Below are 24906 nucleotides of genomic sequence, written 5' to 3' on the forward strand. Positions count from 1 at the left end.
CAGGAAGATCATGGTATGAACTTCTGAAGTTTTCAATGTGTTCTTGGTAATTTTTATCAAGCTGCATTCCAAAACAAGCCACGACCACCTTTTCAAACTTTCTGAATGTATCAATGAATGGAAATGCTGCAAATGCAGCTGCAGCTTTAGCCTTTTCCTGAAGAATGTCTACATTTTTTAACAGCTTTTGGCAGTGGTTTTCTTGAAAATGTCCACCATGGAAGGGCTGCAGAGGGATGTTTAATGCCTCAGGCCAAGTCTTGCATTCTGGCCAAATGTTGGCCAAGTTTTTGTAGAGATAGTTGACAACACCAAGAAGCAAGTGAAGTTCCATGGGTGGGATTGCATCCAGAATGAGGGACTCATCTGGGAAGTTTAACAAAAGTAAGTGGATGACATTTCCAAATTGTTTAGCTTTTTTCACATCATTTCCATGAGCAATGAATTCTTGGTGTGCTTTTTTAATGCCTCCAAATGTTCTCAAAGAACCACATAGTCCAAGTTTTGAAGAATCAGCATCACACTAACAACATGGATGTTTACTGGCATGGGATTGAATTCCACAGATGATATTTGCAACTTTCATGTCACAAGACAAAACAAAGTGAAATGAGTTTGACTGTGTCAGTTTCAAAAGGTTTTGTATGTTTTCATATGTTTCTGGCATTCCTTCAGAGATGGCAATTAAAAGCTGTTTTTTTACTCCAGAGTCTTTAAAGGAAGAGCTGCAAAGCTTTGGTGATTTTAAGACTGGACTTGTTGGACTGGAGTTGTCTCTAGAACACCCAGATTCATCTTAAGAAAGTCTCCACCCCCATCAATTCCAATCTTAACAAGAGGCTGATCAGGAACATTTCGTGCAGATAACCCAAACTGCAGTAAGCTGGCAACATCCTTGCAATGTACAACTTCTCTGATTGTATCACAATTGGAAAATTTCACTTTTGAAACAGTGAAGTAGTCATTGAGCAACTTTCCTTGTTCTGAAAATTTTTTAGCAAAGTAAGGCTCAACAACTCTTTGAGGGCTGATGAAGTTTAGTGTTGAAGCAAGTTGTTTCATGCAATTGTTGGATAACCCTGTATTAAGCTGAACTTTCACCAAGCTTTCAGCAGGAAGTGGTTCCTTGTTGAAAGTTGAGTTGGTGCTGCTTTTCCTAAAACAAGATTAAATATTTTTTAAAAATTGAATGGTGGATTTATGAATATTGGTTTTCTAAGGCATAAACAAGAAAATAATAATTTCTAAATTAATTAAATGGACATACCAAGTTTGAGTGGTAATTTAGGACCTCCACTTGCTTGGTCACACAGTACCATTGGGTGATGAATCATGTGTTTTCAACTCAGAAGAAGCCACAACCTCTGCACCTTTGGTGTCTTCTTTTGCTAGCCTTAGTAGGTTGACCCATCTTTTTGCAGGGGTACATTGATGTGGTAATCCTGGTCCAACTATTGTCAGACAATGTAAACATCTCTTATGAACTGTGGGAGGGCTTCTCTCTGGGACAACATTGCTGGTCATTGGTAATGGTGTTTTTCCATTGGTTTTTGCAATTTTGCAAATGATGCAGTTGCAATCAGGTGAATTTCGTGTGGGTTGTTTTACAAGGATGGGAGAAAAGTCATAGAGGTTAGGAAAAGGCTTTGTAGCCTTTCCTTCATCAATTTTCTGAAGATGGAAACAACAGTTTATGCACATCCCATGTGGAAGTCTATCATCATTTAAAGGTTCTGGTTAATGTTTTGTCAGTCTGCTTATCAAAAATTGTGTCAGTGATCTGTCACTTTTTGACATGCAAAGAATGCAAACATAGTTTCGGCACTCAGTGTGAGATTTTGCTTTGTTTGGCATTTCAAAACTTTAATTTCTTCACTTAAATTTTTTTCAAAATAACTAAAAACACAAAAAATTCAAGTTTAACCGTAACAAAAAACAATAACAATTTTGACAAATTTTAAGCAGTAGGGCTGTGGCAAATAACAAAAAAACACTCAATTTTTAAAAAGTGCAATTTTAATGCTTATCTGTTTCAAAATAAATGTTAAGAAATGCAGTATTTGGTTGTTTAATTCATTTTTTTTCAAGCAATGATGATTTCATTTTTTTCTGTTATAAGCAAATATTTTAATGCAAATTTCTCTCATGGACGCCAATCCTGGATTTTAAAAATACTTGGAATGATATCACATTGGTATGTACTATCACCCCTCAAAAGGATTTTTTCAGGTATTTTCATCAATGATGCACCCTAAAATTTTCTAACAGTGGTTCGTAAGTTTGGACGCACCTTACAAAAATAAACAAAACGCGTTTTAACTCATAAATAAAATTAAGAGTGTCTACATTGGTCTCATCATAAAGTACTGTGAGAACATAGTTAAGAGAGATATTTTTAAAAGAAATATATTCTTACATTATTAAATTTGTTATTATTTACAAAATAAGATAAACAGAAACATTTTTAAGCGATATTCACTTGTATTGTAAAATAAATAAGTTTTTAAATAAGATTACTTTTTATTTTGTCTATTCTCATTATTAGTTAAACTTTTAAGCTGAGTGTGTTATAAGATTTTTTTTCTGTTTTAAAAAATTAATAAATCTATAATTTTTGAAAATTAATGATTTGATTGATTTTGAACTATCAATTTTCGGTAGAAAAAATTTTTTTAACTTTATTTCTCATTTTTTCAAATTAATTATTTTATTTTAGTATTCTTATAAGATTTGTTCTTTAAAATGGCAAAAAAAAGGCAGATAAATTTAGAAAAATGTATAGAAATTTGGACCCTTCATACATTCGGCTTTTCTAATTGAGAAATTGGTTGACACCTCAGCAGAGAGTTGTGTTCGTAAAACGATTAAAAGAAAAGTAGAAACGGTCTTTCTGCAATCAGAGTAGGGAGACTTTGTTCTACTACGAAAAAAGAGGATAAGTACATAGTAATTAATTCTTTACAAAATCGTAGATGCACAGCATCAGATTTAGCCGCTGATTTTAATGAACATCATACCATAAAAATAAGTACAACGACAGTAAAAATACGTCTTCTTGAAGTAGGGCTTAGAGGTTGTGTGGCTGTTAAAAAACCACGTCTTACAACCGCCCACAAACAAAAAAGATTAGTCTGGGCCAAGGAACACAAGAATTGGACAGTAGAAGAGTGGAATAGAGTGCTTTGGTCAGACAAATCAAAGTTTGAGATTTTTGGGAATAAACACCAGTCATTTGTTTGTCGTCAGGTAGGAGAAAGAATGCTGGAGCAATGTACTATGCAAACAATTAAGCATGGAGGTGGGAATATAATGGTTTTGGGTTGTTTTGGTGGTGGCCAAGTGGGATCAATCGCTAAAATTGACAGGAAAATGACAAAAGAAGTCTATTTAAAGATTTTGCAAGAACATGTTTTAGTCTGTAGAACTGAATTAATTGGCGAACGATTTGTGTTCCAACAAGATAACGATCCTAAACACACTGCTAAAGTGGTTAAGCAATATTTAAATGAAAAACAAGAGGAAGGATTGTTGAAGGTCATGACTTGGCCACCGCAGAGTCCTGATTGTAACCCAACTGAGTTATTGTGGGATCATTTAGATCGAGAAGTCCGAAAAACCCCACCATGGGGTATAAATGATCTTTGGGAGGCAATCCAAAACATATGGAAAAATATTGATGAGGAATATTTAAAAAAGTTGATTGATCTCATGCCATGTATCTGCCAAGCGATAGTCAAAGCTAAAGGTGGCCATTTTGACGAAAAGATGATTTAAATAAAAACATTTTATTTTAGTTATAATTTTTGATACTATTTTTTTTTTCTCTTTAAAACTAATAAAGAACATAAAATTATCGATTTGTTTTATTAAAGTCACAAATCAAAATTATTCTCTTAATATCTATAGTTGCAATAGGTGCGTCCACACTTATGGATGGGAGTGTGTATATATATATATATATATATATATATATATATATATATATATATATATATATATATATATATTATATATATATATATATTATATATATTATATATATATCAACCCTCAGAATTAGGGTCGGCATTTGGCAATGCCAATCTAACTACTGACCTAGAAGTGTTTTAGGTTGGCAAAAAATTGCCGACCTTGTTTCTATGTTTTACAGTGAAATCATTGTTCCAAGTTTTTTTTGCCGACCTGATGCTGACCTGTAACAGATTAACGTCAGCAAAATATTGCCAACACACACATATATAGTTTTTTAATGTAAAATACTATTTTATAATGCTATTTTAAATTACAATTTTACAAATGAGCTAGAATTAAAACAATTCTAAGACCAAAGGGTCTTAATGGTGACATTATCTGGATGTTTTGGAATGACACAGAAAAAATAAGCCATATGTTTTATTCCTTATAATATCTTGTAATTTCTTATAATATCTCTTGACTTATGAAAAATTATTTTCACAAATCCACCAATTAAATATACCAAAAATGACTTTGATTAATTACATTTTTTTTCTTATATATACATAAGTTAAAAAAATATGTTGTTTTTTAAAATAGCTTTATTCACAGGTATTTTTAAAAGTTACAGAAGCAAATATTCAAGGAGAACAAGATAATGGTATGTATTTTTTAAATTTTTATTTTGAAATCTTTTTTATTATATAATTTATAATTATTATATTATTATTTTATAAAAATCATTTTTACTACATTTAGGTGTTTTTCATTGACAAAAAACACTCTCAAACCATTAAAGTAATAAATTTCCTTGATTTATCTTTAATGTAACAGAAAACTTATATAAGCCTAAACTAATTACAATTTCCTAATTTTAATTGAAGAATTTTAATTAAGATTTTAAAAATTTACTATAAAATAATGTTTTTAACTTTTTTTGTTACAATGTAATCTGGCTTTAAATGGGTTAATTTAAAGTTACTTCTCCTTAACATTTGGTTTTAAAATTTCTCTATTTAAATTTTCTTTTTGTAGGAATTTTTATAGAAAGTTGTGTCATTTAATAATTTAATGAAATAATTAATAATTAATTAAAATAATTATTAATAATTGTTAATATTATTATAGTCTTTATTAATTATTTGGTATAATATAAATTAGCTTGTATTTCTTATTTTTTAGAGCTTACAACAAATGTTAATTCTTACCATCCAAGCTCTCCAACATCTACATCTTCAAGAGATTTTATGCTAATAGAAAAACTAGGATCAGAAGTTGATGAATTGCCTTTACTTCAAAATCATGCACAAGGTGTAATTCAAAGATCTAAACATATTCGATCGCTTTCTTCAGATTCAAGTAGCATTAGGTTTTGTGATTTTTTTTATTACTTGTTTAATTTTTGTGATTTGCAAATACTGTTCAAATATTGTTAAAAATGATTGCAATAAAAAATAAAATTTAAAGGTTTTATTTAGTTCACCAAAACTTGTTTCAAATTGTGCTCATCGGCGTACACCTTCAGGCAATTATTGTGGACATCGAAGAGCTGTTTCAAATGATCTTTCTTTTGCTTTGCATTCTGGCAACATTCAAGATCCTAGAGCTGTACTACAGAAAATTAGACAAAAAGAATGTAATCGTTCAACAAAAAAGACTGAATTATGGAAACACCATGCATCTGGTTCGAGGGTTGTTAGCAAAAGTTTTCACCTGTGGCAACAGTTTTATGCATTGTTATTAAAACGACTTCACCATACACGAAGAAACATTCAAGGGTTACTAACACATATTCTTTTACCCGGATTATTTGTTTCAATAGCAATGTCTGTTGCATTGGCTCAACCTAAAGGAGATTCTTACCCTCCTCTTGTGCTTTCATCTGCTATGTTTCACCCACCTCCATTTTATATTCCATTTACAAACAATAGAAACGGTGATTTAGCATTGTCCTTCAGGTTAGAAAATACACTCAAACTTCCTTCTGGCTTTGGTGCTGATTGTGTTCTGAATGGGCAAGTAGTCCCTCATTCTATGAGCATAAAGTATTTGCAAAGAAATGTAAAAAAATATTTTGATAAATATTGTTCGGATAAAATTTCACCAAATTTTCAAAATATTAAAAAACCATATTTCCCAACATACGGAAAGCCTGCATGTCATTGTAAAATACCAGAATGGATTTTTGAATGTGACAAAGGAATTGAAGGAAAACCTGAAGCATTTACAAGTGTTGCCCAAGATACATTTTTAAATATTACTAATGAAGATTTTAAAACTTACTTGCTCAATACAAATTATTTGTTCAAGCGAAGAAGGTTTTTTATTACTTCTTTAAATTAATCATAGATTTTTTTTATATGTTTTTATGTTGTTTGTTTTTATTTTATTATTTATTGGCTTAATGAAGGGGGAAAAAAAAATTTTTTTGTTATATAAAAAATTTACCTCGACACTGCACCATGACATCCAACTCTAAAATATAGACAGAAAAGACGTTGCACTGTGACTACAGAATCATTGTTTCTAAAAAACTGCTCGAAAACAAACACATGATGTATGCTCCAATGCGACTGAAACGGCATTGTTTGGGCCATCTGCCAACATTCGTTAAAGGTCAAAACCCCCTCCCGTCGCCGCGTGCTAGCGGTTCAAAAAATATGCGTTTACTCTGCACCACTCTGTACAAAAAAACTGCCTTTATTATCTAACAGTTCTTATTGTATATATTTACAAATTTCCAAAGAATACTGAAAACCAGGACTATTATGTTAATTCTTTTGCAACACATGCATATATGCGTGTGTGTGTATATATATATATATATATATATATATATATATATATATATATATATATATATATATATATATATATATATATATATATATATATATATATATATATATATTAGAGCAATTGTATATCTAACTAACCTTTAGTAGATATACATCTGCTGATATATATATCTACTATAGCCTATCTAGATCAGCAATTACTTACCCACTTTGCTTATCTTTATAGCTTTTTCAGAAAAAGCAGAAAAAGCAAAGATTAATGAAAGAAAAGATTACTGCCCTGCGCCAAACCCTCAGTCAATGCATCAGTACTCCTTTTGTGGCAGCAGGCTATAAGATTGTCAATGTATGAACTGAATCCCCCAGCAGCAGGCCATTTCAGTATGACATCACACTGCTTATTTAAACATGCATTTAGATTTTAAGTCTGGAAATAACTGTGATATTATAGCTGACATATGACAAAAAGCAACATTGCTTTTTAAGTACTTATAATTTTAAAACAATATTTCTGATAGCTGTGGGGGTTGTGTTTGGTTTTATAATTTTAGTTTTATATTTGCTTCTTATGAAGTTTTTATTTTACTTTATTCAAGATATGGAGCATTAGGGTTTGGCGATTTACAAAACACCATCACAAAAAAGTTAGAAGAGTCTGAATACACGGATATTCAAAAGTTGTATGTTAGGCAGACTGCACGTGTAAGAATGTTTATAAGATATATTTTTTTTAAATGTTTTTATTAATAAAAGATATTCTGGCATAAAACTTTTATATAAATTGTAATCATTTTATTGTTATTAAGCATGAGATTGAAAAAAATTAGAAAGGAAAATCTTTTCAAAAATATTCAGGTTTTTTACAAATTTCTTTAATTTTTTTTTAAAGTTAAGAAATTAAAAAATATAAAAATACTTTTAGTTTCAAAATTTGTGTTGTGCAGAAAAAATGGTGCCCATTAATTTCTGCTTTTGTTTTACTCAAATACCTTTTTTCAATACCCCAATATTATTTGATGGGCCAGAATTGTAGGCAATTTAGTGTATAAAGTTTTTTTGGTACAAAATTACCCTTTCTCAATTTATACCACTCCAAAGTTTTTTTGCGTAGTGGCACTAAGCTAAGTCAGGCCAAAACAAACAAGGTCTAGTGTGCAATCGAATGAGTGGCAAAAGTTGCTTTTGAAGGCACTCTTGAATATAAATTTCTGATGTCAAAGTTGATGTCGCAAAAACTTTTTCACAACTACAAATTGCATGCCATAAAAGCAATATTCTGCCATATTTGTCCACATGTTTGTATATATACTTGTTTACCACTGCCACGAGCAATTGAAGTATAATATTTGTCACTATATCAGTCATTTGTCACAAATCTTGTCGTCTATTAAATGTAGCCATTCAATTTTATCAAAAGTTGGGTGTAAAGTTTTGACAAAGATGTGTTTTGGCAGTGGAATTTTCTTGCACTGCCAAAACACATTTTGAAAAATTGCTCATTTGATGGTTAAAGTCTTCCTATATTGTTTTATAACCCTTCCATTTTTTTTTTTTTTTTATTTCTCTTTTTTTATGGTCTCATGCTTTATTATTAATAATAATATTATTGTTATTATTATTTGGTATATATTTTTGTATGTTATGCAAACTGCACATGTAAGAATGTTTATAAATCGTATTTTTTAAAAGGATTTTGTTAATAAAAGATATTCTGGCATAAACTTTTACATAAATACAAGTATTGTTACTATTATTATTATTATTTGGTATATATTTTTTTACCTTTTACATTAATATTTAAACGCCCATAGTGCAGTGGTTAGTGCACTTGCCTCAGAAACTAGAGACCTGTGGTTCAACAAGTTTTATAACATCGGTAAGGAAGGAGGCGTGAACTTCCTTTCAAATGCTCTTCCACGGTGCTCTGTGATAAGACCGTAAGGACTTCTTGGGGCACCTAAAAATAAAAAATAGTAATAAAAAATAATTTTTACCTAGAGAACTATAATATATAAAAGTTTATAATTAAAGTAAATAGATAATATTATAATAATAGTGAAATAATGTTAGTAAAACACAAAGTACTTAATTTTTTCCATTTTTTTGATTTCCATTTTATATTATTTTTAATTTTTCTAAGCAAAGTGTTTCTCTGAACTTTTGTTATCTTAACATATTTTATTTAGTTATTTATATTCATTGCATCATATTTTTTCATTTGTATTATACTTTGTTGTATCATTTCTTTTATTTTTTTAAGTTAAATCTTATGAGCATTAGTAGATTGTGTTTAAAATTGAATAACTTGTTTGTTTTTTAAATTATTTTTTAATTTTAAAATAAATTTTTGTTTAATACAAATTGCTATGAAAAAATGTTTTACTTTTAAAATGATATTACTTTTGAGAAAATTTTTTAAAAATGAACTTTTAAAGTAATCCAGTTGAAAAAAAAGTGTTTTGTTATAATCTTTCCCATACGAACAGTCACATATGTAGATACCTGTCATATATAAGTAGATATGTATTTAATTCATTATGTTGATCATTCATTATTTAGGTTGATTATTGACTATTGTTTTTAGGTTTGGTTTAGCAATAAAGGCTTTCATGCTATGCCAGCTTTTATTAATGCCATGAATAATGCTATACTTCGTGCATATGTCACACCAAAAATGGGCGACCCAGCTGCTTACGGTTGTTAATTTAACTTGTTATCAAATATAAATTTATTTTTTTATATGACAAAAACAATAATGGTTAAGCAAATATATAGGTATTTCAGACATTCCATTTTTATAAAGAAAAAAAACAACCCTAATATTAATTTTAACTTTTGTGTTTTTGTGTTATTGTAAAATGGAAGATAGTAATGTGGCCTTCCACATCCCTGGTAGTATCATAACTAAATTGGAATGTTTTAAACTAGGATGTGAGGTCCTATAAAACATTTTTGGCTTTAAAAGTAACAAAGTTATTATTTATTCTTAGTCAATATTTGTTCCAGGTATCCCGGAGCTCTAAAAAATGTCCAGAGGCTTATGAATTACAGTGGGGAATAAAATACAGGGAGTTCGATGTTTGAAACAGGGGGTTTGGCGTTTGAAATTTTTTTTAGATTTAAAGATTTAAAAAAAAAAAGGGAGTTAAATAAAATCTATATAAATCTAGCATTTTATTTAAAAATGATTTTTTGACAAAAAAAATGTTTCTAGACTTTACATTCCCTGCTCAGTGGGCCAGAATTTTTTTTCCATGGCCAAAAGTCCCACAAAAGCCAAATCTTTTAAACTTTTTTTTTTAATTTTGTTATTGAAACATGGTGCTCCACTCTACTCAAAATGTATCCGTTTAATTACTAGAGATGAAGGCAAGTTTGCTAGAACCATTCATAAAAATTCTTTAAAATTGTTAAATTTTTGCAAATTTTTTTTTTTTTAAATAATTATCCTCAAAATCTACATAACGTTTTTCAATTAAAAAAGCTTTGGACTATTTTTGTTTTAAATAAACATATTAATTTAGTGCTTATAAAATTATATGTTTTAGTTATGTATTTGTATTTAATTTGTTCATAATGTCTTGGAATTGTTGGTATTTTAAAGGTGTTTTTCTAAATTTCCTCATCTTCCTTTTTCTAAATGCCACTCGAAGATTGTTTAATTTTCTGATATTTGCATTTACTAAATGGCAGTTATTTTATATACACTTAATTGATTTATTCCGCATAACTTGATATTGCATCTTCGATAAATTCATAGCTGTATTAATGCTAATCCCTCTAGTGGCCTATTAGGTACAGTTTGCTTGTTTTTGTCCTGAATAAAATATTTTATTTCATTTGCCGAATCTGTATTTGATAAACATTCTTTTAATACGTACAGCAAACTATATCGCTTTTTCTTTTTTAACCCCATTTTTGCTGCTTGTAAAATTTTATCATGATCATGATTTACTAACAATATGGATACGTAACGACGTTTACTTCAGTAGGACATATCTTCATATTTCTGACATGGTCTCCCAAATGACTACTCATTTAAACAAGAAACATTTAAATTGACGGTTTGTGATGATTGTTTGCTAGGTTGCTGAATAATTAAAGACAAAATTTTGTTGTTAAGCCAAAATGACTCGCCACTTTAAAATTTGCTCTTTATTCGAAAATATTTTTTGCTAAGTTTTGATCGGCATTTGCATACAAATTCGAGAAGAGCTTTTCCAAAACGAGTTATGTTATTAAGCATTTTTATCAGGCCTGTAGCAACTGGGGGGTCACCAGGTGCATAGTTAGTTTTTAGAAAAAAGCAAACGGTTACAAATTGCCCCCCTCCCCTCCACAGTGGCAGATCAGGGCTTAGGGCTATTTTTTTTGTGGCAAAAAAATGACTAATAAAAAATGAAGGTCCCCAGCACTGCCCCCCCCTCCCCCAATATAATTTTTGTTCCTATGGGCCTGAGGATAACTTGATCGTTTATATGATAAGAGTTTTAATAATGCTACTTCAAGAGAAAATTTAAATATCTATAATTTAGTGTAATTTTATTGAAATAATTTTATTACTTTCGAAACATATTTGCAATCAAATCGGTGCAATTATTAACTATTATGTCTTCAATATCATATAAACTTTAAATTTCCAAACAAATAAATTTTTTCACGTCACAATGCATTGTAAAGTAAGAATTAAATTAGTCTAAAATCTTAAAATTTCAAAATCGATTTTAAGTCTAAATTATAGCTAGTCGCAGCTGATTTTATTTAATAGTATTAAACAACCTTTATACTTCCTCAATATCAATTCAAGAGAGAGGCATTTGATTGGAATTGAATACTTAAATATTTGATTTTTATGTATTTGTAGTGAAATGATTTTTCTTTTTTTTTCCTTTTTTTAAAACATTAAAATAATTTATAAAAAAAGTTATTTTAAACAATAAAATTTAAAAAAATACTATATTTCTTAAACAAATATCTTAACTTTAAATCAGTCTTTTTATAAAAGCAAAAAAAGTCGTCGATCTTGAACTAAAAAATATATCATAAAGAATACATGGTCGCAGTTGTTATTTTTTTGTTTTTTTTTAACAATAACTGCCGTTTAGTAAATGCAAAAATCACAAAATTAAACAATCTTCGAGTGGCATTTAGAAAAAGGAAGATGAGGAAATTTAGAAAAACACCATTAAAATACCAACAATTCTAAGACATATTATGAATAAATTAAATACAAATATATAACTATAACATATACTTTTTATAAACACTAAGTTAATATGTTTATTTAAAATAAAAATAGTCCAAAGCTTTTTTAATTGAAAAAAGTTATGTGAATTTTGAGGATAAGTATTTTTGAAAAAAAAAATTTGCAAAAATTTAACAATTTTAAAGCCATTATGAATGGTTCTAGCAAGCTTGCCTTCATCTCTAGTAATTAAATGGATACATTTTTGAGTAAAGTACCTATGTTTCGATAGTAAAATTAAAAAAAAGTTTAAAAGATTTGACTTTTTTGAGACTTTTGCCATGGAAAAAAAATTCTGGCCCACTGTGCCCTGGTCTAAAATAATTTAAAATACTAAAATGAAATAATTTAAAGTATATTACCTTATCTTATCTTATTACCTTATCTTATTATCTTATCTATATCTTATTACCTTAAGATTAATTTTTGGTATTAACTTACTAAATGTCATAACAATTTTTATTAACTACATTAATACATAACTATAATACATACATAACTACATTACTACATTAATACATAACTAATATATTAATACATAACTAATACATAACTAGTTAATACATAAGTTTTTTGTTATTATTTTAGTTTTAGTTATTAACATTATTTTTTATTTATTTAAAACTACAAACTATTAAAACATTTACAACCACAATTATTTTTGATTTATTAACTTACTATTAATACCCTTACAATCATTATATTTAAAAGTAATTTTAAAATTTTTCAATATAAAATTTTAATTTAATGTGCAGGTATAACAGCAATTACTCATCCACTAAATACAACTCAAAATGTGCTTAACTTGGATTCCATGTAAGATGTTTTTATTTTTATTGTGTACAATAGTATTATTATTTTCTTTTTTAATCTTACCTTTTGACCAACAAGGTTTTTTTTTTAGTACACAAGTTGTTATTGTTTTTGTGTGTGTGTGTGTGTTGAAAGCAAGTTGTTTTTTTTTATTGTTTTTTTTAGTAAGCAAGTTGTTATTGTATGTTTTTTTGTTTTTGTTTGTTTGTAGTAAGCAAATTGTTATTGCATGTATTTATTATTATTTTTTGTTTGTAGTAAGGAAGTTATTGTATTTTTTAATATATTTAAAAAATTTTTTGTAGTAAGCAAGTTATTGTTCATTTTTGTTTGTAGTAAACAAGGCACTGATGCTATTATTGCTCTTTTTGTAATAATTGCAATGTCTTTTGTACCTGCAAGTTTTGTTGTGTTTCTTGTCATGGAGCGAACAACTCAGAGTAAACATATTCAGTATGTCAGTGGGCTCCACCCATTACTCTATTGGTTGTCAAACTATTTGTGGGATATAGTAAGTTTATTACTTGGTTTAATAATTTGGCCTAAAAAATATATATTACATTGTGAAAATATTTATTGTTTGTTTATATTATTAATTGAATTTGTTATATCCACTAAAATATTTCAAAATAGTTTTAACTAATAAATTGTTAATAATTTAATGTTATTTTTGAGGTCTAAAATCACATTACCTCTAAATTCAGTATTTTAGATTTGTACCCGGTTTAGAAAAAAATAAAATCTCTGAAGAAAAATTGATTATAAATATTTAAATTAAAGTAGAGATATACATAATAAATAGATTGAGAAATAAATTAGAGGTTGTAATTCTGTATTTGAAGTTGCACTTTTTTTAAATTATGTAATAGGATTAATATGCAGTGAAATTTTTTTTTAGCTAACATTTTTAATACCTGCCGGTGCCTGCATGATAATTTTTTATATATTCAATGTACCAGCTTATGCCTCAAGAACAAATTTTCCAGCTGTTTGTGCGCTGTTCATGTGTTATGGGTATGTTGATAATAACCTGTTTATTTACTAAATTTAAATTTTTTCATCAAAAAATTAAAATTTATACAAAGAATTTCTAATGTTTTGAAACAATTAATTTGTTCTTATATACTCCATTTCCTCTTTAGCTGGTCTATTACACCAATGATGTATCCTGCATCATTTCTCTTTCGTGAAGCAAGTACTGCATATGTGGTATTGATTGTTGTAAATTTGTTTCTTGGTATTACATGCTTAGTAACAACATCAATATTACAATTGTTTCCTAATGACCATGTGAGCTATTATTTTGTATATGTTATATATATATATATATATATATATATATATATATATATATATATATATATATATATATATGTTTCATTTTTATATGTTCTTTATATAAAAAGTTATAAAATTGCATTTAGCAACTGGCATTTGTTCTTGAGGTTGTCAAAGTGATCTTCTTGGTATTTCCAAATTATTGCTTGGGACGTGGTTTAATGGATCTTGCCTACAATGAACTTATGAATATGGTGAATGCACAAATAGGTTGTTTTTTTTTATTATCAATTTTTGTGGTAATTACATAGATTAATGTGGTTTGTTTTATTTATCTTATTATCAGTGTAGCTTTTAAAGTGTACTAGATGAAGCGTTTACTAATTTAAAGTGTAATGACTGCTATTGCAGATACAAACTGTTGAATTTTTTATTTTTGGTCTAGATGATTTATAAAGAAATATCAGATTTATTTTAATAAATTACTGCAAGTTACATTTTATTTAACAGTTATCTTGGTTTTTTTAAGTTGCTTCACCAATAATTGCATACTCAATTTTCATACTAAAATAAAGATAATTTGCTAATGCGTTTAATGTATAAAATATTTATATAGGTTCAAATATTTATATAATTGTATAAGTAGAGCAAGTTATAATTAATAGTAATTTATATAATTAATTTTTGAATTTCTGGCACTTTCTTTTGTAGACTAAGCCTAGAAGAAAAGGTTTTCAATGACTTTATCTTAGGACAGTTGGTAAAGCTATTTTTCTTATGAACATAGTTAATACTTTTACTGTCCAGCAAAACATTGATATTTTTGGAATAATGTGTTGTAATGTGCCAAAGAATGAATTTGTCATTAGGGTGTTCTTGATATTGTTGTTATTGCAAAATGGAATCAAAAAATTGCAGTGCAATCTTTTATTTTACATATTTTTGTTAATTGAATAGTCGGGTTGCTTAATTCTTGGTCTTGTCATACCCATTGGGATTAATTGTAAACCATACCAATACATCACTTTCAAATTTTTTAATTATTTTTATTATCTTTTCAACAAAACAACTTTCTGGAGAACAAAAGTATTTTTATCACTGCAAAAAGTTTGTTCAAAAAGGTATTGTCTAATGCTAAAGTCTATTGTTCTCGGTTTCTAAATTATATATTTTATCTCAAAGATTTCTTAGGACTTTTGGAAAATCTTTAAAAGTACCATTACTTAAATCAAATTTAATATTTCATCTCTCATATGTCTGATTTTTTTACTTTTTCCAATAACAAGTCAGAATTATAATTTACATTATAGACATACAGGTCAATTAAATTACATCACTGACACACAGGTCAATTCTTTGTTAGGCATTTTAAACACTCAAGCTTTTGTTGCCAAAGTCTTTTTACTTAATCTTTTCAGGTCCAGAAAAAATTCTTGTATTTGTCCTGAAAATGTGTTCTCCAGAACTTTAATATTCTTCAAGCTTTTTAAATGCTAACTGAATCTTGTTTTTCTTTAAAACAGCATCTGTCTTCTTGTTTTTAAACTTTCAAGCTAAAAATTGAATAATTTGAATATTTCTACAAAATGACTTTAGTGTCCGCTTAAGAGGGACATAAATAGTGACCAACCCAAAGTATATTTGAGCATACCAATTTTTTTTTCCAGCAATGTTTTTTGTTTTTTTTTTTCTTTTTAGGGGGGGGGGGTAATGTTCTTGTGCTAGCCTCCCCTCCCAGTTGAAACCAATGCTGTGACAAAGATTTCATGTACCACTTTGTGATACTTGATCAGCTAAAATAAACAGAAAATTAGTTATTCAGAACTGCATTTAAAACCCAAATTGTTTCTCCTATTTTTAATAAAAAAGCAAAACAAAAATAACAAATAATAAATACTTTTTGGATGCCTATACCACTCTAGCAGTATTAAAACAGGTCTGGGTTCATCCCTGGACATAAAACTTATTTTATTTTTGAATAAGTTTTAACATACCTACTCTAACTAAAGCTGGGTATGTACATAAAACTCCTATAATTTTATCCCCCTAATACGCATACAAGCACACACACAAATTATTTACAGTAATAACTTTTTTTTATACATAAGTATTACTTGCCCTAACTCAAACCCATCACTTAATGCATATATTCTTGCTTCTTATCCCTGTTTTACTATTGCATGTTTAAGTTAGCATCTTAAATAATGTTTAGGTTATCATCTAATATCATGTTTAAGTTAGCATCTAATAGCCTTTTTGAGTTTTTTTGGACAAGTTTTGTTTAAGTGTTAAGTTTTATTAAACACATTTTATTTTTAAAGAAAAAAATACATTCAATTATTTAACTAGTATCAGTAGAATAAGATTTATAATATATATATATATATATATTTTTATTGTTTATTTACAGGACAGTTCGAAAAGATTCATTCTCCATTTGAATGGCAAATAGTGACTCGAAGTTTAGTGTATATGTTTTCAGAAGGCGTTATTTTTTTTATTTTTACTCTCTTTATAGAGTATAAATGCATGAAAAGAAGGTTTATACTTTGTTAATATATGTTTTATATATATTATTTTTATATGTTTTATATACATACTTTTTATATACATAATTATTTTTTATACTTATTTACATGAAATTATTTTTTATTTTTCTTATATCAAATTAATTTTATGTTTATCTTTTGAATACATAGTATTTTATTAAATTTAATAACAATACTATTAGAATACATTTTATTGCTTATATCACATAATTATTACACTTAGTTTTGTTTTGTATAGACCTTCAAATTCAAAAGATGGTTCATCACAAAAACTAGATCAAGATGTTGCTTCTGAAAAGTATCGTGTTTTAAGTGGAGGAGCTGATAATGATCTTCTACGAGTTGAAAATTTAGCTAAGGTTTTTTTTAAACTTATTATATGTTTAAAAAATTTTATATAACAAAATTTGTTTTCTACTGCCTTGTTATTTATACATGAAATGTCACTGATGATATGATATTATTTTTGTGCATTGTAAATTAAGTCTTTATAGCTTCTAACTGATGATTTTTTGTTTGTTTGCAATGCGCAGTGATCTGGAACAACATAAAATTTAGCCTTATTATTATTATTTAAATGTAAAAATGTAAGTTTCATTTATTGCATAAGTGAAACTGACATTTTTTCAAACATTTTTTATTTCGATTATTAGATTTACAATTCAAATCAAGGCAAACTTTTGGCAGTAAATAATCTATATTTTGGTGTTGCTAAAGGAGAGGTGAGATCGCAAATCAAAAATCAAAAAGGAATTAAGTTACTAGTACAAAGTTGATTTTTTTATTATTTTTTTAATTTTAGTGTTTTGGTTTACTTGGTGTAAATGGAGCTGGTAAAAGCACTACTTTTAAAATGCTTACTGGAGATACAAGTATAACTTCTGGTGATGCCTTTGTTGAAAATTACAGGTGTTTTTGTAATTTAGTTTTTAATATAATTTTCTTACATAAAAAAGTTTTTTAGGAAAGAAAATTATGTTTTTTTCGCAACTTGCTTTTTTATGAGTTTTTTGTTGTCTACTACAATTTTTTAAAGAATTTTTGATTTTATTTGTTTTAGTGTTGTTCGCAACTTACTCAATGTTCATTCAAAAATTGGTTATTGTCCGCAGTTTGATGCACTGTTTGATCATCTAACTGCAGAAGAACATTTGTATTTTTATGCAAGACTAAAAGGAATACCAGAGCTTGAAATAAAAAATGTTAATTTTTTTTTCTGTTTTAAGATTTGAATTCTTTTAATAATTTTGAGCAAAAAATATTGATTATTGATTTAAGGTGGATGTAAAAAAGATGTTAATTTAAGGTGGATGTAAAAAAATATTAATTTAAGGTGGATGTAAAAAAGATGTTGTAGAACTGTTTATTATTTTAAGGTTTGTGATTGGCTTATAAAAAAAATGGCTTTGTCTCGTTTTGCAAATCAACGCTCAAAAATATACAGCGGTGGAAATAAAAGAAAATTATCAACTGCTATCGCACTCATAGGCAATCCATCATTAGTTTTTATGGTAGTTACAACCATTTTTTAGAATTATTTGCTTTCTTTTGCTCTTTTTTTTTAATGTTGATTCTGTTATAAAACTTATATATATATATATATATATATATATATATATATATATATATATATATATATATATATATAAATATATATATATATATATATATATATATATATATATATATATATATATATATATATATATATATATATATATATATATATATATATATATATATATATATATATATATATATGTTAACATTTATTATAGGCATTTTTTGTTTTATTAGGATGAGCCAACAACTGGAATGGATCCTGGTGCAAGGCGATTTTTATGGAACATTATTCTAAGCATTATAGAAGAAGGGACTCGGTCGGTTGTTCTCACTTCACACAGGTTTGAGAAAAGTTACTTTTTTATTATTATTATTTTTAATAAAGTTTTTGTAAAAATTTTTAGTCCATTGTTTTCTTACTTTTTTAATTTTTTGTTTTAAAGTTGAGTTTCATTTTATTTTAGCATGGAAGAATGTGAAGCATTGTGCACCCGACTTGCTATAATGGTTAATGGGCAATTTCAATGCATCGGCAGTACTCAGCATATAAAAAATAGGTAAATATATGCTAATAAAATAAATAATAAAGATGGAAATTCATTAGTGAAATTATCATTAGACTGATAAATATTAGGAAATAAATTATGGTTTTTTTTGGTAATAATTTATATAAATATTAAAATAAGCTATAAAGTTGTTTTTTGTTTTTCTTTTAAAAAAAATATTTATATATTAAAATGCAAAAAAAAAAAACAATGCGTGATGACTTGTAAAAATACAAAAAGAACATTGTGTGATGAAAAAGATTCATCTTTAAAAAATTCATCATATAACATGTGTGAAGGAGATATCACATAACATGTTTTGTGATTTTTTTTAAAGATTGTATTTTAATGGTGATGTTTTTTGATGTTTTTTTTTAAACCAGAATTTTGATGTAAACAGTTTTAATTATAATTAATAATGAATATAAGATGTATAAATTAAGCATAAAAGTATTTTTAATTTACTATCCTAAATTTGAAAACATAAACAAGTGAAAGTAAAAAATGAAAATTTTTCATTAATTAAAAGAAGGAAAAACCACCTTTTCATCAATTTTTTTTTAATCAGTTTTTCACTTCTTTGCTGATTTTTTCTTTAAAACCCTGATTTATCTTCATCGGTTTTTTAACTCACAAAAAACTTTAATCTTGGTATTTCAATTCATAATCAAAGTTATGTATTTTATTTTTAATTTTTACAATAAACACTTATTGTAAAATGCATTACTATACAATATTTACAGCAAATAATTGTTTACATTAAAAAATGTAATGATGACAAATAACTTTTATTTTCACTCGTTTATAACCATCAAACAGAAAAAATCTTTTGTTCCCTTTTTATACAACATTTTATGTTTACATTATTATACATGCATATTTAAATTTTACCTTTTTTAAAATTAATTCTATAAAATATACTTTTTAAAATTAAATATAAAAAATAAATTTCATATTTGTTACAACAATAGCTACCACAAAATTAATAGTTATCTAAACATATTGATTGGTTAAATACTGAAACAAATTGATATTACTGGTTGGATATCTAAACAAATTAATGTTATTGTTTGGATATCTAAACAAATTGTTGCTTTTGGTTACATATCTAAACAAGTTGATATTATTTGTAGAATATCGAAACAAATTGATAAAAGGCTGAGCAACATTTATAGTAAACAAATAGAAAATTACTCACATAGTAAACAAAAGAAAAGCCTGTTTATTCATAACATAAATGACATGAATTTTTGATGTTGCAATTTTGGTATTTGAATAAGTATATTTGATTGGGTTCTTTTTGGATATCTTTACAAAGAATTAAAATGAAGGCTAAAAAGTCTTTTGTTAAAGATATGGACTAAATCATTTTTCACTAATTAACAATGTTCAAAAAATGAAGAAAGGAAATGAATCATTAAAGAGTTGAATTACAGTAAAATCAAATAAAACTTCAATCTGACAGACATACCAAAATAGTCTTAAAATAAATTATCTTCAGATTTACAATGGCAAATAAAAGGCAAACAAAAAGTGACTTTTTTAGATTTGATTTTGATCCCCTGATAGCTTGCATATCAAAGTAAATAAAAAATTTAATAAATATTTATGAAGAGTACAAGTTATTAAATTATAAAAGTTCAAGCTTTAACCTGCTTTTCAAAAAATCAGTTCTTTATTGTTTTTAATATTAATACTAGCTGTCAAGATCCATATGATACGGGTCTTAGTAAGTCTATTCCACACCCGACTGTTTTTAAACTTATTCTTAATTTGGTCTCTATACTTCAATAACTTTTAGTAAATGGCAAAAAATTAATCGATTTAAAATCATATTTTTCTTGAGTTAAAATATAAGTATAAACTTTAAAAAAAAAAAAAAATCACAAAAAGATATATGTAACATAAAAAAATATCAAAAACACTTATAAAAGAAATTTAAATTATAACATTGTTTCATTATTATATAGCTTTTAGTAATTGGTATGAAGATTATCAAACTTCGCTTTGGCTTTTAGAAAACAGTCATCATTTGAACTGTGAAGGAACTTTCAAAAATCAGTTATAAGAGAAGGAATTCGACCTAAAACAAAATTATTATTGAAAACACTTGTTACACATATGTCTCTATCTATTTGAAAACTAAAAAATGTGAATAAAACTTACTTTTTCAGGTTGTTTTTTTATTGTGAAGGATTCAAGATTTATAGTTGCAAGTTTGGATTGACAACTCTTTTTAAAAAAGCAAGGCTTAAAATAATCACAATAAGATTAACTTTTATATTTTTATTTGAAAACTGAATCCTTGACTTTTAGTGAATGATTAAATATAGTCAGGTTTAGTATTGAAACTACCCAACAATTATTTTTAACTGACACCGGCGTGAAGGTAAGCTAAGTTGTCTATCAACAAAAAACAACACAACAATATCATTACAAAATTAGCAAATAACAAAGTTAGTGGGAGTATAGTCCATAAATAAAAGCTCAACTGGAATTTTAAAGTTGGTTCAAGTTATTAAGGGTTATTGTTATAAGGGTCATTCAAGTTATTGAGTTATTCAGAGTTTATTATACATATTTTAACAATTAATAGCACACACATTGGAACACTTAAAAAGTATAAACTCATATAACCTTATATAACACATGATAAAAGTACACATTACAACACTACATTTGTGTAATATTCATTTAATGACATACCTTGCAATGCATGTTTATCAAATTAAAAAAAAAAATTATCAAATGACTTGGTTCTGGAATATGCTACATAGAATAGTTGTGTGAAAACCAAAGCTTTTTGAGATTAATAGCAACTTTATCAAATGTTTCACCCTGACTTTTATTTATTGTTATTGATTATCGTTAAAAAAGAGTGTCTTATTTAAATGATTTAACTTGATAGCAATAAAATTAATAGGAAAAATTGAAAAACGATGCAAAGAAAAAAAAAAAAAAAAAAAAAAAGAGCAACTTAAAAGTTAGAAATGTAAAAAATTTAAAATTTTCCATTTAAAAGTCGAAGACATTTATGACTTTTGAGCCACATCTACTTGTTCTCTTACAAATACAACCTTATTTGTGCAAAATTTGTTTAATGACATACCTCGCAATGCATGTTACCAACTTTAAAAAACAAATGATCAAATGAACTGGTTTGCTATATTATAAAAGCAAACAGATTTTCTGTTATTTTTATTAGTGATTGATGTTTTCAAAGTTATTTAGAATCTAACAGCAAATCCATAACAACTGGGTTTTTAGTAACATCAAGCATGGTCTTTAAGTTCTTAAAAATAAAAAACACAGATTAATATATCTTTGAAATTGGTAATTTTCTTCACCTTTTTAAAATAAAAAACATAGATTAATATACTTTAAATACAATTGACAAAGGACTTAAATTGTGTTATTATTAAAATGCATGAATTAAATAAATTACCTGACATTAAAAGTTACTATACTAATTTAAAAATAACATTAACAAAGTTTATCTATAACTACAGAATTTTAGTTCAATAAATTATATCTAATATAAAGGTTTTAGATTTTACAACTGATTAAGCAGATATTAACAGATTATAATAAAGATTTAAGCATACCTTATTGTGTATAAAAATATAAAAAAGAAATATAAAGGCCAAGCATGCTAAATCTTCTTTAAAAAACTGTAAACACGCATGAATGGGTTACAGCATCAATGTTAAATTGATCAATAATTATAAGCGATAAACGATTTTATAATTTCATGAAGGTCTGGAATTTCTGCTTATATCAAACTATCAATATCTTCTGCTGTTTCTAGCTAATTAGCATTTACAAAGTGCAATAAAATATGTACATGCAGCAAACCACATTTTTGAAACTTAATAGCCTCTACATGATTTATAACTTTGCCTTAGACTCCATGCTTTAAAATATCCTCCAAGAAAGATTTAAGTTTCATTAAATACCCAACAAACTAAATCAGGTCTGTCATTAGCAGGTTTGGGTTAAAATTTTTTACTATTTCTCTCCATTTTGGATTACAGATAAAAGTAATGAAAACTGATTTATCATATTTCTTTAAGATTGCCATCGCATCTTCAAAGTTTTCTTTAATGCACTTGGACTGCCAACATATGAAGAAGGCCATATAATAACACGCCCTGGTCTTACATTAAAATAATTAGCATGGTTAGTTACATGTTCTTGCAATGCATGGTATTGTTCACTTCTAAGATTGTTTTGGTTATTTCTAATAAAAGCAAAGTGTTGTCCCTCGGTTTTGACATATGCATCAACAGTATATTGCTGAAAGGGTTTCTTACCATAGAATATAGGACTAAAAGTTTGTTTAACGACAAGTCTATAGTTATAATACTGAGACAAAGTAACATGGTTTCCAACATGAGTTGTATGGTTAGAGTTGTACCCCAGTTGATTGTGCCATCCAGCACCACCTCTTTGTAAAAATATTGGATGTGTCATAGGATCTAAATTTGCAAACATGATGAAATTGTTCTCAAAGGTTGACCTCAAGCGTATATAACAATTTCCCTGGATGCAGGTGAAGCACCATCATCTCCCTCAAACACAATAGCAACATTCTCATGAGAAGTAATATTGTATTGGAGTCTATCATGACTTTCAAGCAAAGATATTTTGAAAACAGAAGTTAGTCTACCTTCTAAAGCTGCTTGGCAGATTTTCTCATCCTCGACTTCTGCCATGTTTTTAAATGCAAGAGCAAATAAATTTTCTTGATTAATTAAAGTTTGTAAGAGTTGCAATAATTCATGTATACAATCAACATCACCATGCTCCATTTTAAATGACACTGCTGCATTAGAATCATAGATATGTAACTGACAATATGTGGGCAGAACACCTTCAGGCCTTAAATATCCAACACGATGCAAAATTTGCCCACAGACCCTAAAACTGAAAAGGCCATTTGAGGGAGGAGCTGTGAAGGAAGCTAAAGATAAAGAGGAATTATAACTCTATATGTGTTTAAAAAAATTTCGATTGACAGCATGATCAACATGGTTTCCTGTCATTAAATCAGTCAACAATGGTGAATAATAATACAATTTTTCCTGAATGGCAGCAAAAAAAATGAGTTTCCTTTTAAAACTTCTTGGCACCACAACACTGACAAATATGGTTTCATTCTCCAAAGTAGTTACTTTCTATAGCAATATTATTTCTTGCTATGCGATGCATATTGAGTTTATGCCTAGCCTGATTTCTTTTTTTTTGTTGACAATTTATTTCAGCTCACCTAGGCTTATCTCTTTCAATGCGGCGACCATTTATCTCAGCTTGCCTGGCCTCATCAATTTCATTTCGACGATGATTTATCTCAGCTTGCCTGAGCTCATCTTTTTCATTTCAATGACAGTTCATTTCATTTTGTCTAGCCTAATTTCTTTTATTTCAACGAAGTCTATTAATTTCACTTCTTAAATTATCAGACATATTTAAGCATCAAAGGAGTGTGTAAAAATGATAATTAATATAATAAAAATTGAACTTTTATTTTTAGATTGAGCTTTGAGTTTTCTTTCTTAAACTTATATAAAATACAGTGTAAACAAATAAAACAGAGCATAATATAATAATCTAATTTTATTCTACTCTACTATTAGTCATATTTAAATTAGATGTTTTAAAATAATTGAGCAATGTGCAAAAATAACATATTTCTATCAAAAGCTTAAGCTAAAGTTATAAATAAATTGATTTGCAATAAGTAAGTAAATACAAAACTAATAATAGAAAACCATCAATAACTGTAAAAATTGACCATCAATAACTGTAAACGCGGACCGGCGTGTCGAAATTTTAAATCTTTGGTTTCAAGATAAGATTGATTGTCCAGAGGAAAAAGTCGTTGAATTTATGATAAAGTAGTGTGTATTATTGACTGTAAAACATGATGGATGTAGTGTTAAGGTGTGGGGCTGATTTGGTTAGAATGCCATGGGTGACTTTGTGAAAATAAAGGGAGTAATGACAAAAGTAGTACACTTTAAAAATTATGCTACATCTGTGGAAAGATGGGTTAATGAGAAGCTATTAATTTTTTCAAAAGAAAATGACTTACAGCTTAAATATAAAACACATTTTTCAAAAACTTATTTAAGTTATTTGACTGAGTTCGAGAATGATCA

General features: G+C 27.2%; 1 protein-coding gene across 2 annotated transcripts in view; it reads left to right on the forward strand.

Moving 5' to 3' along the window:
* Positions 1 to 24906, forward strand: part of LOC100207220 (phospholipid-transporting ATPase ABCA1) — a 77453-nt gene that overhangs the window by 39111 nt on the left and 13436 nt on the right. For both annotated transcript variants that reach the window (XM_065790634.1, XM_065790635.1), the window contains 18 exons: positions 4567 to 4615; positions 5137 to 5323; positions 5433 to 6272; positions 7349 to 7454; positions 9337 to 9448; positions 12753 to 12813; positions 13147 to 13321; positions 13709 to 13824; positions 13953 to 14100; positions 14235 to 14358; positions 16499 to 16628; positions 16876 to 16996; positions 17291 to 17359; positions 17440 to 17546; positions 17698 to 17839; positions 18014 to 18148; positions 18435 to 18541; positions 18665 to 18757. In XM_065790634.1, coding sequence (XP_065646706.1) covers positions 4567 to 4615; positions 5137 to 5323; positions 5433 to 6272; positions 7349 to 7454; positions 9337 to 9448; positions 12753 to 12813; positions 13147 to 13321; positions 13709 to 13824; positions 13953 to 14100; positions 14235 to 14358; positions 16499 to 16628; positions 16876 to 16996; positions 17291 to 17359; positions 17440 to 17546; positions 17698 to 17839; positions 18014 to 18148; positions 18435 to 18541; positions 18665 to 18757 — 2822 coding nt within the window. The remainder of the gene's footprint in view (positions 1 to 4566; positions 4616 to 5136; positions 5324 to 5432; positions 6273 to 7348; positions 7455 to 9336; positions 9449 to 12752; positions 12814 to 13146; positions 13322 to 13708; positions 13825 to 13952; positions 14101 to 14234; positions 14359 to 16498; positions 16629 to 16875; positions 16997 to 17290; positions 17360 to 17439; positions 17547 to 17697; positions 17840 to 18013; positions 18149 to 18434; positions 18542 to 18664; positions 18758 to 24906) is intronic.

This window comes from Hydra vulgaris, chromosome 02 (genome assembly GCF_038396675.1).
Source record: "Hydra vulgaris chromosome 02, alternate assembly HydraT2T_AEP".
In the NCBI taxonomy this organism is placed as follows: Eukaryota; Metazoa; Cnidaria; class Hydrozoa; order Anthoathecata; family Hydridae; genus Hydra; species Hydra vulgaris.